This window comes from Taeniopygia guttata, chromosome 3, assembly GCF_048771995.1.
Source record: "Taeniopygia guttata chromosome 3, bTaeGut7.mat, whole genome shotgun sequence".
Classification (NCBI taxonomy): Eukaryota; Metazoa; Chordata; class Aves; order Passeriformes; family Estrildidae; genus Taeniopygia; species Taeniopygia guttata.
In genome coordinates, this window is record NC_133027.1 from 92,682,787 (window position 1) to 92,699,399 (window position 16,613).

General features: G+C 43.1%; 2 protein-coding genes across 4 annotated transcripts in view; one reads left to right on the forward strand and one right to left on the reverse strand.

The window, feature by feature from the left end:
• The window catches only part of DZANK1 (double zinc ribbon and ankyrin repeat domains 1), a 21,360-nt gene extending 14,740 nt beyond the window's left edge, over positions 1–6,620 (reverse strand). For all 3 annotated transcript variants that reach the window (XR_012055249.1, XM_072927429.1, XM_041715372.2), the window contains exons 1-8: positions 6,483–6,620; positions 5,395–5,520; positions 4,600–4,753; positions 3,547–3,664; positions 3,169–3,265; positions 2,298–2,407; positions 1,670–1,755; positions 891–1,008 (exon numbers count right to left, since the gene is read on the reverse strand). Coding sequence is in view for 2 of the 3 variants with exons in the window: in XM_072927429.1 (XP_072783530.1) it covers positions 891–1,008; positions 1,670–1,755; positions 2,298–2,407; positions 3,169–3,265; positions 3,547–3,664; positions 4,600–4,753; positions 5,395–5,503 (792 nt within the window). In the remaining variant the exon portion in view is untranslated. The remainder of the gene's footprint in view (positions 1–890; positions 1,009–1,669; positions 1,756–2,297; positions 2,408–3,168; positions 3,266–3,546; positions 3,665–4,599; positions 4,754–5,394; positions 5,521–6,482) is intronic.
• POLR3F (RNA polymerase III subunit F) lies at positions 6,500–13,010 on the forward strand. The gene is made up of 9 exons (XM_002198880.7): positions 6,500–6,713; positions 7,117–7,234; positions 8,102–8,169; positions 8,314–8,381; positions 8,651–8,763; positions 9,287–9,430; positions 10,776–10,883; positions 11,563–11,754; positions 12,334–13,010. Exons 1-9 carry the CDS (start codon positions 6,658–6,660, stop codon positions 12,409–12,411), a joined length of 945 nt encoding a protein of 314 aa, XP_002198916.1. The 5' UTR covers positions 6,500–6,657; the 3' UTR covers positions 12,412–13,010.
• Positions 13,011–16,613: the final 3,603 nt, after the last annotated feature.

A 16,613-nucleotide genomic window follows, 5' to 3' on the forward strand; every position in this document is an offset into this window, starting at 1 on the left:
AAAGCCACATCACAGTTACGTTAAGAACCACAATGAGATCATTAAGATTATTAATGAGATTTCAGTATTTTCCTAGCTGGAGTCTACATCAGCAGCAATGTCACTGGAAACATAGAAATTGACTGATGCTGATATTGATCATTAAAGATCAAAGGATCATATTGAGAAAATATTAAGACATCTGGAAAGAGAATGTCAGAAAGGTACTAAGGTAATTTTCAATAAAATGAAAAGGATATTATAAAATATAGTAGGGCTGGCAAGGTGCTGTGGGGACCTGTGAGAAAGCTTTCTTTCTGTTTCCAAGAGTAAAATTACAATCCTGTTATTCCACTGTCACCCACTTCATACAGGTAATTGAAATTCTCCTAATTATGAACCTAACCTACAGAGGTGGTGAATCTCGGTCATTACTTAAAACTGCAGCATTGCCCAGACCAGACAACTCTCTGATGATACAGGAAGGGAAACACTGACTTGTTAGATCAAATTATGATCTCTTAGGAAGAGCTTAGGGAAGACAGTTACACAGACCACTCCAAAAACTTGGTGCATATGCCCACACATGCCACCATTTAAAGTTTCAGGACTGGTACTGTTTCCTGATATAGGCAAATGATTTCCTGATATAGGCAAATGCTCTCTGTTTTCCTTTTTATTTCCTTATTAGAATACAAAGCCCTTGAAGAAATCTATGGTCGACTTCACCCATTGTTGGAGAATTTCATTGGGTGCAGTGCTAAAGGTATTGAGCAGAACAAAGCAATTAGAGCAGAACTTTGAAATGAAAGTGTGAGTAGGTAACAGGTTTGCCAACACTGACTGTGTAACTTGCAGAGGCTGCTTTCTCTCCAAGGATGGTGTGTGGATTGCTAGGATGTTTTGCTGACCTGTGTTCCTTCGGGGACTGGGAAGCGCTGGACTGGCACAGGGGGGACAGGAGATCCACATTTCTGGCAGAAGTGAGCCAAGGGCTCAGACAGGCGAGGGGCAGAACAATGTGCACATCTGAACATAAGAGCAAACTGGCTGAGCTTGGTTTAGTATTTCACTGCTGCATAATAATGAATAATCTGCAATTGGCTGTGACAGGACTTAGGCCACTGACTTCCCAGCTGTGGTGGGACACCAGACCATGCCCCAACATCCCTGATACAGAGTTCTGAACTCTAAACAGGTTTGCAAGCTATGGCTACTATGGAGTTTCATACCTTCCTCCTCATTATGGGTGGTAAACAGTTCTCTGACAGGCAGTCAGTGTCAGGTCACACTGCTGCACCATGGGGAGCCACTGATGTTGATCACAGAACTTTTTCAATACTGATAAGCATTAATGTTCTGTGAGACTACTCCAGTGAGAAGTGTTCACCTACAGCACTGAGGGTATATTACAATTTGAAAAGACAGGATTTTTTTTAAGGGATGATAAGACAGCTGATAACAGACAGTTGAAACCTATATTTAAGAAACAGTCCTATCTAGATTATAGATAGATATATAATATTTATTATTATTTCAAAGTCCTATCTAGATTACACTCTGCAGCTATGAGCCAGTGTCTGTCTTTGCCTTCCTAATTTTTATAGAAGCCCACAGTATTATCAGCTTGGTTGCAAAAGGATCAGATGTTTTCCAAAGGAAAAGTATGTTAAAAGGAAAAGCCACTTACTTAAGGAAATCTGTTTTACTTTGGATCCTTGACACCTGTGTGCTTGCTGAGGTTTTCTGGCTAGTCACTGCAGAGGAACTTGCAAACTGAAACAGAGGTAATTCTTTATGCTTTAGTAAGGAAATATTTCCAAAATGCATACAGAAATAGAAAAACCATCTACAGATGTGATTTGAAATAAGTGGCACTGAAATGCACTGCTTTGAGGAGCACTTATTATCCTTGATTCCCCCATTAGCTACATGGCTTCTTCTAATAAAAATAAATTAATGCCTTGCTACGTACTTCCACCACAACATTACTGAATATTGAGTTTTAAATGTTAACTTGCCAACAAACAGCACTAAGTATTTGCTAACTGCAGATTCAGGAATGTATTAGAAAGGAATTAATAGGAATGCAGTCAGTGTTGATTTTCTTTGCCTGGTTTTGTCCATATTGACAACTGTGACCTGCTTTGGGCATTCCTATTATAATGGATCATTACCAATGCATTTAAATCAGGACTGTAGAATCCAGGCAAAGGCATCAATAGCTGAGAGAGATCACCAATCTTCACCTCCTGTTTTTAGACCTCTGTCCTGATGATAGCCTTGTACAACTTTCTTCAGCCTAGCCCTCTGCTCACCTGCAATGACTCCACTGGCTGTGCTGAAGTGGATTTCTCTCTGTGCTCTGTGGCTCCCAAACCACTGGCAAGGAGCTGAGGTCCTTGAGGGGACCTGTGAGAAGGCCTGTCTGTTTCCAAGATTAAAATTACAAGCCTGTTATTCCACTGTCACCCACTTAATGCAGTTAATAGATATCTAAACAGGAATGTTACATACTCTCACTAAGCATAATCAAAAACATATTTGGCATGCACCTTTTGGGTTCAAACCAGCTGCACAGAATCACAGGAAATTAAACTAGAAGAACCCCCACACTTCTCTAACAGAGCTTACTTTTGTGTTTTAATTTATTTACAGTTTTCTTCCTTCCTGCATGAAGGAAGAAAAATCCCAGCTCCTAAGAGTAAATTAATGAGTAAACATTAATACAGTTACCTGCTCTAAAACAGTCCCATTGCTACTGCCAAGGAATAAGAGACTTTATCTACAGAGAAAATATGGGTGAAGCTTTCATTTCTGCTCAGTGTATTTATTTTGGAATCTTGCTGCAAGCAAACATCAGTAAAGAAACTCTGTAAAGGATTTACAATCCCATCAATTTAACAGCATCTGCTGGCACAAAGGGAAATATAGACAGGGCCTTGTTGTATTGCTGGGAAATGAATGACGTTTTAATATGTTTTTAAGAAGTCATGTGAAATGTATGCAAAGTAAATTCTGTTCTCTATTTGCAGTGTTGAGCAATCAAAACTGGAATTTCCACAGGATGCTCTGTCTTCTGAGAGGGTTTTAAAATTACCCACATTTTACAAGCAAAACAAAAGGGAAACTCTTTGCAATTTTCTGCTAGAACAGAAGACTATCTCAGTTTTATGAAGTGATACTTACCTTGAAGGTCTTGGGATGTTTCATCCCAGGCAGGCTTGATTTCCACATTCAGTCTATTCTTCTTAGGTTTTGTAGTAAATGTTCCACCTTCCTTATTCTAAAATGTAATTCCATTTGAATTACAAATACATTTTTTGCTTTTGCTCTCATCCTCTCTTGCTATAGTTATTTGTTAAAATTTTAAAAGTACACGTTCAAGGTATTTATTTTCAATGCAAGCATGTAAAAAGCTTAATTTTAATATTACAAAAAGGACCAAAGCAGCAAAGATGGGCAAACAGAGAAAATTAGATATGTGAATAAAACTGGCAGTCAAAGCTTAATCTCTAAATAACATCATATATACAACATTTTATACTCACACACTCCAAAACTTACCTGTGTGGCTATATCTTTTAGGAAATTCTTGTCATCATCTTCAACAGGGAAAAGGATGTTTGGTTGCTGGTACTCTACCACAAACACCTTTGTCACAATTGAACTCTCCCTGTAGTCCCTGAAAATCAATATTCACACAGCTAAGAATCTGACACAGACCTGTATGCTGCAACATGAAAATCATTGATGGATGTGGCTTATTAGGTGGAACATCCCTTCCAAGCTTTTATTTATTAACATTATAGTGAATCTCTGAAAATAAACAGACTGCAAATAAGTGTTAGTCTAGGCAGTGATGGCAAGAAAATAAATATAGGCCTTGGTTTGAGTGTTATGTAATGTTGTTGTATTGCAGTGCAGCCACAAGCACAGGCTGGCTGCAGGTGCTGCTAACAGGGAACAGCAAACACAAATCTCCAAGTGGAGTGGAAGTTCCTGCTCCCTTGAAAATAAAAGATAATGCAACACAGTACAGAGAGAGAATTGATGTGTCCTCTCTCTGTCTCTAAGCATGAAGTTATTTTGGACAAAGTCAGTGGCAGTGCAGCAAAATACAGTTTTCTTTCTGTGTATTGTATTTTTGTTTCACCCACCGTTGTACTTAAGCTGTGAGGTTCGGCGTTCTGTGATCCTTTGGGAGAAGCTAAACAAATTCCTGGGAAAACCAGCTTCTATAAATCCACCAAAGTACTGGATGACTCCAGAAACACCAGCCTGGTTTCTCTGGTGTTTCTGATGGTCACACTCCAAAGGATGAGCTCTCAGGACAGTACATCAGCTTCTCACCCACAGCCTCCAGGATCACTGGACACTCTGAGTCCAGGAGATAATACCCAAGAGGTTATCCAACCACACAAACACTTGATGGATAAAAATAATCCGGAGAAAGCCAACTCAGTGCTATTCATGAGGGTCATTCAGATTGCAAACTGCCTGGGGAAAGGCTCATCTCTTACCTGCAGGGTATGGAATGCTTTAAACAACACAAACTGTGACAGGGATGTCTGTCCCTTACCAAAAAAGGACTAAAATAAACCAAAACAGGATACTCACTTTGTAACTGCCAGGGCTTTGACCATTATTTTCCCCACTGGTAATATGATAGGACCCTTATACTCCAAAGTGTTATGTGGTCCATAGCCAGGTTTCCTAATGAGTTCTGGTTTGCTTCCATCTAAAGTGTAATAAATAGAGGCCCCAGGTGTATCTGAAAGAAACAGAAAAAGTAATTCCTCAGACTGTAGGGAACCTTGGAAAAACAAATTACTCACTACAGTGCTTGATTTTGCTCACATAAAGAAAATAAAGCAGTTCCATAAGAGACCAAATATTTGGGATAAAAACTGTTTCTCCCATGAAATATCAGTTACTTAACAAAAGCAATTTCATTATAAGCAATATTTCTGATAGCAAAGTATCTGTAAAATGATCTTGCATGCAAACATTGAAGCAGCTTGTTCATTCCAATGACAGAAAGGGTATTTTCTGCCACAGCAAAAGGTGACAATTCAAAAACTGTAACAACAACATTGGGAGTGAGCCTGGCACATGATTAATTCAAGAACTGTTTTTGCAGTCAAAGCCAAATGCAACAGCTTAAAAGTTTGGCCTTGGAAGTAATTAAGACTGCTAACACATACAACTTTTACGTCAGTAATGTTGTTGCAATAAATAAAATTACACACAAGTATATCTGGTGCATCAAACCTGTTAGTTAATTTTAAAAGTTCCTCAATGAAATGCATGCTCCAAAAATCATGACAAAATATGAAAAAAGTATAAAGGCCAAATATTTCAAATGGACACATAAGTACAGGTTTGAGGTGGAGTTAAAGCTCTTGCTCATACCTGATTTTATTTCTATGAGAGTATTTGTGTCTATTTCCCGCTGAGCTTTCCCTGGAGGTGGGATTCGAAGTGGGATGATCTGAGGAACTGAGACAGAGCCAGCTGTCATTTTTTCTCAGCAGTGATCTTTAAAATAGAAAAATAAAAAGGCAGACAATAATTTTCCTAAAAAGAAGAATGCACTGAGAAACACAGTCATTTAGCATGACTCCTGGTCTTCATTTGTTTATCTTAAAAGAGAGAACACTGGATTCCTTAAACCATCCTGTGACTGTGATTCTGTGCATTTGAGCTAGAACAGCTTCAGCACCTCATGTCAGTGATACATGGAAGGAGTAAGAGACAGGAATCTCCACCCTCACCATGTCAGATGTGAAACCAGCCTCGTCCCACTATGGCCACCTGAGTGAGTACAGCGTGCCCTGGAAAGGACTAAAGAAAAACAGCTATTTCTTAAGCTTATGTCAGATATCATGTGGATCCAGAATATATCCATGAAACAGGTGCCAAACATGATTTATCCTGATGTACATAGTCGTTATCATGGCATGTAATTCAAGAATGAAAAATTGCATTTGGATATGATGACATTTTACAAACCAAAGAGATGTACTCCAGATCTTGGGAATTGATGCTCAGGGCCAGGAAACACGTCTGTGCTACGAGGATTTGGTTTTGTCACCAACCCTTCAGTGCTCCAGAAACAGCTCTGATGCTACTCATCAATGCAGGCAGCGAGGGACACTCCCCACCCTCTTTGGGCAATCTGTCCCAGCGCTCAGTCGCCTTTACAGGGCGCGGGTGAACCTCTCCCGTGTCCCAGCTTCTCCCTGTCGCCTCCTGTGTAGCCTGGTCCATCCTGCGGCACACACCCACCAAGCACGGGCGGATCAGCTCTCCCCGACCTGAGGGGGCGTTCAGCCTTCCCCTCACGCTCCCGCCTGCTCTTGGCACACCCAGGCTCCGCTCCAGCCTTTTGGGATCGCATCCCTGGCGGCACGCACCGACACCCCGCCCGCTCCCCGCCGCTCCGGGGCGCGGCCTCACAGCTCTGCCCGCTCCACCGCCGCTGTCCGGCCGCTGCTCACCCGCCGGTCCCCGCCGCTCCAGGGCGCGGCCTCACAGCTCTGCCCGCTCCACCGCCGCTGTCCGGCCCCTGCTGCTCACCCGCCGCTCCCGCCGCTCCCGCTCCGTTTCCAGGGACGCCGCCGCCGCCGTGGCGCGGCGCTGACGCCATCTCGGCGCGCCGGAGCCCGCGGTGCCATGGCGGAGGTGAAGGTGAAGCCGGAGGTGCCCGATCCCATGGACATCGAGAGCAGGTGGTGGTGGCTGTGTGGAGGCCACGGAGGACGGGTTTTGGGGCTGGGGGCAGCAGGCGCGGCGGGGCCTTGTCGTTCAGGACCTTTGGGGGGTGGTTCGACCCCCGAGTGTTAACCAGTGAATGGATGCTGAAGGAGAGGGTTGTTAGGGGCACGGAGAGTTTATGCTGGGAGGTGCTCAGGGGCCAGTGAGGGTTGGGTCAGGTCACTTTCGGCTGTCCCGGAGTTTTCCTGGTCTTGGAAAGGGAAACGGTGCACAGGGAGTTGGTGCCGAGCTCCCTCAAGAAGTAATTGATGGATACTTTTCCCCGGAGTTGCTCTTGTGACTCTCTTCCATCCTGACTCCAGTACTGTTTGGATGCAGCAGAACATGACTTTTAAAGTTGCTTCTCTCCTCCTGCAGGATCATTGAGCTGTGCCACCAGTTCCCCCATGGCATCACGGACCAGGTGATCCAGAATGACATGCCTCACATGGAAGCCCAGCAGAGAGCTGTGGCCATCAACAGGCTGCTCTCCATGGTAGGGACAGCCCGCCTTCCTCATCTTCCTCAGCACACACATAACCACAGGCCCATTAGGGATGGGGAGCTAATTAGCTGCAAAGGAGGGATGTGAGCCCATGCTCTCATATGTGGGGGTGTTCTCTGAACCTCCCACAAAATCCCAAGTTTGTGGATTGCTCTGAAGGCACACAGATGAAACCTGCCAAACCTGTAAGAACCAAGGCTGTAACTGTAGGAAAGGATCAGCTGGCAGTGAGAGAGGGAATGTTGATTCATGCTGTTATACACTCTTGTGCTTGTCCAATTGCTTTCCTCTTCAAAATAGGAAATAAGGACTTTGCCCGGACACAAGCATGCAGAGCAGAACAATCTCTTTGTGTGGGCAAGGGCAAGAGATGCCAGTAATTTGCTTCTAAGAGTCACTGCCCATCAAAGTTGGCAGCTTTCCAGTGATGGCCACTTAGTAAAAAGTAGAACTTTGCTACTGCAACTTGGAATTGTTCCAGAGCTCCATCGTGATTTCTGGGTTGCTGTGCAAATGAGTGTTCTGGTGGAAACTGAGAGCAAAGTATACAGCAACCTGATGTCCCTTGCACCATGTGAAAGTCAGGAGAAATAATAGGAACTGTGTAGATGTTGTGGAAAGGGTCAGGAACTGTTTGTTATTTCTGATAGCTGATGATAAGTGGAAATTTGTCAGGGGGAAAAAATATCCTCAAGGCTGTTATTGTTTCCAGTGGTTAGAAACATTAGTTTTTTTTTTTTTTAATTTAGTTGACATTAAACAATGTTTTTGTTTTAGAATTTCAGAATATTTTTCTAAAGTACCTTCTGAAACAAGCTGTTTGAAGGAAAGTAAATGCATTGTGCCCATCTCTCATAGGGGCAGCTGGACCTTCTGAGGAGCAGTGCAGGTCTCCTGTACAGAATCAAAGATTCCCAAAATGCAAGGTAAGCCTGTGTCTGCTGGGTAAGTATGTTTGGAACACAATTCTTGTTTAAAACAAATGAAACTTCAATTATTGTTTTAAACAAATCAAACTTCTTTCAGATTTTGAACCTTTCAAAAATCCTGATGTCTGTCTTGTTTTACAGTAAAATGAAAGGTTCTGACAATCAAGAGAAGCTGGTTTACCAAATCATAGAGGACGCAGGCAACAAAGGTACTTTAAATTATAATTGTGAATGCTACTAACTCTCTTTGCTTATGGGACCATTTCTGTCCAAAGTCATAAATGCTTGCCCAGACAATACAAATATAAAATCTAATGCCCCATACCTGCTTGTTTCCTAATCTCTTCCATTCCTTGCCTTTTGCTGGGAGTGGCAGGCAAGCAACCCAAGCAGTGTTCTGATGTGACTTTTGGTTGGTATATATGGAAACAAATGGTTTCTTCTATTTATTTCTGTTCACTTCTCTGTTGTTTAACAGGTATTTGGAGCAGGGACATTAGGTACAAAAGCAATCTGCCTTTAACAGAGATCAACAAGATACTGAAAAACTTGGAAAGCAAGAAACTAATTAAAGCAGTTAAATCTGTGGCAGTGAGTATTTTGTGACTTTCTTTGTAACGATTTCAAACATCTGCTTCATGTTTTGTATGCTTTTAACAGGGACCTGGGAGCAGAGAAACCTCATTTTGCCTCCAGCTTTCTCTTTGGCTGTGCACCAGTGTTTGACTCTGTGCCTTTAGTGTGCAGGTTTGAGGTGCAGCAGATACTGGCTCCACAGGTCAGCTTCTCTGCTGTCTTCACTTACCTGGTTCTCACTGGGTCTGGTAAAGCAGGTGGGGGTGGAGAAGTTGAACATAGCAAAGCAGTGGCTTTTTTGTGTTCATGTGAAAATTCTGGCTTCATCTAGTCTTCCAACACTATGTTATAAAATGATTAGGAATCAAAATGAGTTGATCTTCTCTTTATCTCTGTGTTACCTGAGGGACAAACAGGTTCAGGTGGCTTACTGTGCCTTAGGTATAAGAGTAATAAACGTCTTTTGCAGATTATCTGGATACAATTCCTTCCTTATGAAGGAAGGAATTGTTGAGAGCTGCACACCTCCCTCCCACAGGCATCCAAGAAGAAGGTCTATATGCTGTACAACCTGCAGCCCGATCGCTCTGTCACTGGGGGGGCCTGGTACAGTGACCAGGACTTCGAGTCTGAGTTTGTGGAGGTGTTAAACCAACAGTGTTTTAAGTTTCTGCAGAGTAAGGTGAGTGCCAAAGTCACCTGCCATTTGTTTTGTAAACAGGTGCCAGGCAAGGCTTAGGTTTTCCATAATTGTTCTCCATTATTGCAGCTAGATTGGCAAATGCATACTGGACTATTATTTTTGTGACAGTAGGTGTGATAATGTTGTATTTAATGATGGGTATTTTTCCACCCTGGGCAAGGAGGGAAGCCTTTTAACCCCGAGGTCCAATGACAGCCTATCGTGGATAATCCAAAATTGAGTATTCCTTATCTTCTGTGTGCCAGCCTGCCCAAGAGTATTACTGTCCCTCGGACCCAACAACCCGGGAAAGAGGAACTTGAGTGTTTTATCCTGGAAGGGAGGTGCAGGATCTCTTTAGGAACGGGAAACCATGGGGGGAGTGCTTTTGTTCTCCCTGGGTACCCGAAGGAATTGCCTGGGGCTGATCTCCAAGTCGATACCCAAGAAGCTGCTCCAGAGGGAATTTTGCAGTACCTTTTCCAGCCGAGGAGGAGTCAGACCCTCTCTCCGGGATTTTCCAGCACCTGCGGTTTATTTGTCCAGGAGGGGGCAGACCTGCAACTTGCCGGGAAGTTTTTTCCAGCCTTTTGTGGCAGCATAGGAGCCTTTTGGCCAAAAGTTGTTTTAAATAAATAAAATTATCCAAGTTTTGTTTCGTCCCTCTTCCCCTCTGATTGTTGTTTGTGGAAGTTCTGGAACCACAGAGGCTGTTATCTTTTATTTGGCTTTTTTCCCCTATCTTCTCCCATTTTGTCTCTTATTGATGGAAGGAGATTGGTTAAAACTAAAGGGGAGATAACTTATTTTGTAGTCTCCACCCCGTATAATTGTCTTAAACTACAGCACAAACCAGGCAGCAAACATCAGAGGACCAAAAAATCTAGGAAAAGCCACTGTGGTTTCTGCAGAGCACCTAATTTCTGAGAGGGTGTAAGGCAGCAGTCAGTGAGGTGACTCTGCCTAGAAGATAATTGCCCCTAGTCTAAATTGTCCCTGGTTCATTAAATATGTCTGCAGATTCTAGCATGTGTCTATTCCATTACAATATATTTTTAATTGGCTCTAGGTACAGCAGAAACATTTTTTGTCAACAAAATGCAAAATGCTGGTATTCCTTCATATTAATCTGAATTACAGTGTAAATTTTATGTCATTTATTATAAAATTATATTTGATTGTGCACTGCATTGGCTCACATACACCAGTCTTAAGAACGTGGCTTTAAATGCTAAACATGTCCCAGAAATGGAAAACAAATTTTGTTTTTGAGTCTGCCTGAAACTGAACCAGGAAGGAGGCTCTTGGCAGTGAGTGCTGACTAAGTAACTTTGCTTTTTCTCAGGCAGAGGCAGCTCGAGACAGCAAACAGAACCCCATGATACAGAGGAACAGCTCGTTTGCCTCATCCCATGAGGTGTGGAAATACATCTGTGAACTGGGCATCAGTAAGGTCAGAACAGATTGATCTCACTACTGTTCAAATTGGCAGTGCATGATTTGTTCTAGGAGCTGGGTACTACAAACTTGCTGGAGGTCTCATTAGTGTCTTAGCACCCCACAGCTTGTGTAGTGGAGGTGAGCTTTGTGGCTTCATTGCTTTTTGGGGGCATACCAGGATAGCTTCTGCATGTGGGTTTTCAAAAATGTGTAAAAGAATTAGCATTCACATCCTTGTTAACTGTCTCGGCTGGTTTAGATTTCGTAATTTCTTCTAGGTTTACTTATGTACTTCAAGGAATTTTAGGGGAGGGAAAAAAAGAAGGGGAAAAATACCCCACCTTTACTGGTCGCCATCAACAAGTATATCTTTAGCAGTCTTGTCTTTTTCTTCTTTCACAATTTTTTTTGCAAAACTAGAACTGTATTATGCTAGGCTGGTGGAGATATCTCAGGTGCACAGGGAAGTTATTTTTGGTAAGACCAAGGCTAGTGCAAATCAGAAGTGCTCAGGAGGTAGGAGATATTAGTATTTTCTTTTCTTTTTGCATATGCACACCAGTGAGTCTGGTGTCTTTTTCTGGACTAGGTTAGAACTCTATGGATTTATTACTCGTGGTTGGTCCTTTCCTCCTTGCAGGACTCACTGGCATGCATCTTTCCTAACATCTATTTCACAAATTGTTTCTTAGGTAGAGTTATCAATGGAAGACATTGAGACCATCTTGAATACTCTGATCTATGATGGCAAAGTGGAGATGACCATTATTGCTGCCAAGGAGGGGACAGTGGGCAGTGTGGATGGGCAGATGAGGCTGTACAGAGCTGTTAGTCCTCTCATCCAGCCCACTGGATTGGTCAGGACACCCTGTGGACTCTGCCCTGTGAGTAACTAATTCTGTGTATCATTCATGGTGCATGCAGCTCTTGAACACAGGCCTGCAGTGGCCAGATGGCACATGGCAAGTTCTGCCCACGAGTCAGCCTCGGGGCTAAGCCAGCTGTGCTTAAAAGCTTTCTGTGAGGCCTTAGCTGTGGTGTAATAGGCTCTGGATTTGGTCTGAACACCTGCTCTGCTGGGTGTTCTCCACTTCCAGCCCGTCTCTTTACTGGACTGTATGTGAAAGGGTGCTGTCAAGTGTAGCCTTTTTATGTTATTATATTTCTGATCCCAGGTTTGCCTGTGTTTTTATCAAGCTAAATTATTTCTGTCTAGCTTTTGGTCTCTCCTCCCTGGACTGTGAACTGACATGTAGGTGAAACTTCCCAGTGTGATCCTTTGTGGTGGGATCTGTTTTTCTCTTCTCCCTTGGAGCTGCCATAAGACTTCATAGGTTTTGGCCTCTGTTAGACTAATGCTGAACTTCTGGGAAAGAAGCAGAAAACATGGGAGCATGTTACACACAGCAAGCACCATCCAACTGGACATAATTACTCTGCTGACACAGGACTTTCTTTTGCAGGTTTTTGATGATTGTCATGAAGGTGGTGAGATTTCTCCATCAAACTGTATTTATATGACAGAGTGGTTGGAGTTTTAAAGTGAAAGAAAACTGTAAACTGGATTCATCCTTCACAGCCAAAGTGACAAAGCAGCTTGCTTTTTTTAAAAGCGGACTTCTAAATTTGTAAGCAACTTCAGGAGATGGAGTGACAAACCAGCCATATATCAGTTGTATGAACTATCCTGGGAGTGGACTGGAAGTGGAGTCAGTGCTGAAGATCAAGGCTGAAGTGGAAATGTAGATCCATTCTTCAATCAAAATTGGAGATGGCAACTAAGGTGGTTAACAAAATAGATTTCTAAGCAACAGTTCAAAATAAAGCTCAAACGAGGTTGAGACATTTTAGTCTTAACATTTATCAGTCCCTCACAGCTAATCAGAAAAACTTGCAACAAGTGGTACCAAGAATGAGATCCCAAATTGTGCTTTCAGAATAATGCTACAAATGGATGTTTAAGTTCTAAAGCTGACACTTTTCTCCCACAATAGCTTCCATCTATTTGAAGACTATGAATCTGATGTGAGAAAGATTCTGAATATGTCAGACAGACACTGAATATGTCAAACACTTATTGGTTCTTTATTATCTTTCTTACCTGCTTATTTATCATTAAACCCCTGGTTTTTCTTATGTACATCTGTGCTTCATTTCCTGTGGTTTCTGCCTGGTTATGAATCTGCTGTATTTATTCCTTCATCATCAAATTTCTGGTGGTGTGTTCTGCAGCTGTGTCACATACATGGATGGCTCCACTGAAATTTTGAGTAGAGGTGTTCTGGGAAGATATGTTTTCCACAAGAGAAAGGGTTCCTCTGGCCTAATGATACAGAGAAAATTTCTATAGATTCCAGCATCCAGAGAAGCAGAGGGCTAGAATGGCACACTAGGAGGCAGGGTGGGGTGCACGGGGGCTGTGCACAGACAGGCTGGCCCCTGTACCACTTGCTGCCTGTGGCTTCAGCTGGCTCTGGCCAGGGTGGATCTCTCCACAATACTCAGTATGTTCATAATGCTCTGCCAGCAATGGGGAACAATTGGGGGGTCAAGCACAACACAGGGCTTTTGTTGCATCTGGCTGTTTTCAAGTGTGCCTGGCTGAAAATATGCCCTTTGGACACTGTATTGGGAGGGTGGTTGGAAAGCACCTCTGTGGCTGAGTTAGCAGCAGCCTGGGTAACCTGACAGAGGGTTAATGTAGATTTTGGAACAGTTTACCTCATAAGGGTAAGACTTTACATCAGCATTTTCAATGCTATCCAGGAGTTGGCACTAAAAGCAGTCTGGATCACACATGAAAGTGTTCAAATCTTGCTTGATTTCCATTTCCCTTCTTACAGCATGGGTGGAGGACAGGCTAATGAGGGTGCTGTACGAAGAATAAAAAAAGCTCCCATGGCTCCTGTCCCATGCAGGGAGGGTATGGATGCAGAGGCAAAGGCTCCTTGTGTGGGAGCAGCTGAGCGTGTACTGGAGCAAACAATGAGCACTGATAAGCTGGCAAGTTCATGGAAGGACTCTGATTGTCCCAGCGAGGTGAGCACCCTCAGCAGGCTCTCCTTTTGCTGCAGTGTTGTCTCCAGGTGAAAGGGATGTATATCTCTACAGAGGCAGAAGGGCCCTTAGGAAAGAGATGTGGGGGTGAAATGATTGGAGCTTCATTCTCCCTCTGCCCCCTTTAACCACTCAGCACAGAGAAGCCAAGGGGAAAATGCTGCTCTCTTCCCTGGAAGGCACCTTGGATCAGACATCCTTTATTCCAGCCAAGGTAATTTCATTGAGATATGGGGCTGGGGTTGTCTTTGTCTTCCTGTCTTCAAAGGGGACCTGACACAATGGGGTCCTGAGCCTGCTGCTGCAGAGATAACACAATGTTTGTGCTCCACTGCAGCAAGAAGATAACTTCCAGGGAAACAACAAGGCTTTATCATGCAGGTATGTCATTTTATGCTCTATAATCACATTCATTGGCAATAAGAAAAAGGAGAGAAAGCTTCTCCTCACTGAACAGCTTTAGGAAGTAGATAGATGGTTTATTAAGCTCTTTAAATTTTGGCATTGTGTTTATCTGGCTTAGATGACCTTTGTGGTATCTGAAACTTCTTAGCATTGAAGCTGTAACAAGACTTCTCAGATTGGAGAAAAGTGCCTATAAGGGAAAAGTAATTTCAATTTAGTTTCTTATAGATAGGAATCTGTCTGATCTATTTCTATATGAATCAGAGAAATGATCTTTCTGTCACTCTGGTTCTTCATGAACCTGGCTGATATATCAGCCTGACATTCTTATCTGAAAAGCGAGTAAATGCTAAAAGGTAGCATTAATGGTGTCCTGAGTTTTGTCAATCTTCTTGGCGAAGCTATCCCTATTCCAAACTGATATGGAATGTAATGTTTTGAGGATGCTACTATAGTAGCTCCAGTACTCAATATGAAAACATTTACATGTGGAAAGCTGAATTATCCCTTAAAACATGGATGACAAATAGGAAGCATGATCTGCTCATTTATTTTCACAGGCCTCACGCAAGAGGTCAGAGTTCAGCTGCTGCAGGACCATGAGATTCCTCCTGAGCTGGAGAGAGCTCATTCTTGTTTTCATGAGCCCTGATCCTGCTGTCAACCCATGAGCCTCTTGTGAGTGGTTGCCTCACTAGTAGTAGCCAACTGTCCAAAGGCAAGTTGGAGGGTGGGCACACTCAGATGCACACACAGAATCGAGTGCAAAATTGTGTTTTAATTCCAAGGCAAACATCCACTATGGTAGCTGGCTGTATTGTGAACTGACAGTGTAAAGCTGGCAGGTATTGTCTGGCATGTACAGCCTTTACACTCCAAAGTTTAAAGCATGACGATGAATGGCAGACTTGAAGCTTCGGTAATGAAAACATTTTCCCCGTGGCTGAGTGGCAGTTTAGTTTTTTCCTGGGTTTGGTCGGTTGGCTGGGGGTTTTGTACTTGTACTTCGATGGTAACAGATCCAGGTAATTGTTGTTCCTCTGGCGCTGTTAGAGCACCATCTCCTGTCTCTTCCTGGGATGGCTCCCCCAGGGCTCCAACAGGAAAAAAGCTCGGTCTTAAGCCTTACTTTTTTTTTTTTTTTTTTTTTTTTTTTTTTTTGTCTGCACGTACATTTGATTTTGGGAAGAAACTGTAGTGAGTGGAGACAACTGGGTCTCATATTGCTGCTAAACACTTGATGCTTTGAAACAGGGTACAGACACCTCAAACAGCTGTCCTCTGCCACACACAGACCACCTTTTCCCTCCTCTTGCTTTGCTCGGCTGGGACTTTGTGTCACTTCACCTGTGAGAAATACATGGCTAGGCCCTCCTCAGCCATGCTGAACCCAGCTTAGCTTGCAGCCTGGAGGAGACTGGAAGGTAGTGTGACAAGCTCCACAGGTGGTGTCCAAGTTCTTGCTGAAAATGTTCACTTCTGCCATGAGAAAGTCGGTCATTGCACTTTGCTCACTCTTCAGGAGATCTTCCAGGAATGGGGAGGACAGGAACCAGAGCTCAAAGTTCTCCTCTCTGTCAGCTGTTTAACACAAAATAAGTTGGGGCTTGTGCAGGCAGCCTGTGGTGTTTTCCTTTCTCTCACTTTTGAAGCAAGCTTGTGCTTCTTTTGGGAAAGCTTTTACTTGGGTTATTTGTTCCACAGACACAGGGCTTTAAGACTGTGCTCCTCTTCCAAACTGCTTTGGTTTAACCCAGCAGACAGTAAACACCACACATGTGTTCCCTTACTTCCTCCCCAGTGGGATAGGAGAGAGGCAATTGTAAAAAAAAGTAAAACTTGTAGATTCAGATGAGGACAGTTTAACAGGGCAGAAAAGGAAGGGAAAATAATGGTAAGAGCTTATATAAATTAAGTGATGAACAATAGAGTTGCTTCTTCTCTGCTAACCGTTGCCCAAAGAGTGCCAGAGCAGTGGACTGGAAACCAGCAGCCATCTGTCCCCAGTTTTATCATTCAGCACAACACCATATGATAAGGAACAAGGAATATCCCTTGAGCCACCCGGGATTACTTATCCTGCCTTTGTCCCCTTCCAAATTATGTGCACCCCCAGCTTTCCTGTCTGGCAGGAAGAACTTAAAAAGTCCTTGACTTAGCATAAGAATTGACTCAGCAAGAACTAAATTATCAGGGTGTATCAATATCTTCATAATCCTAAATCAAAAAATGCAGCACTAAACCAGCTCTGAGGGAGGAAAATTAACTCTGAAAGTTGAAA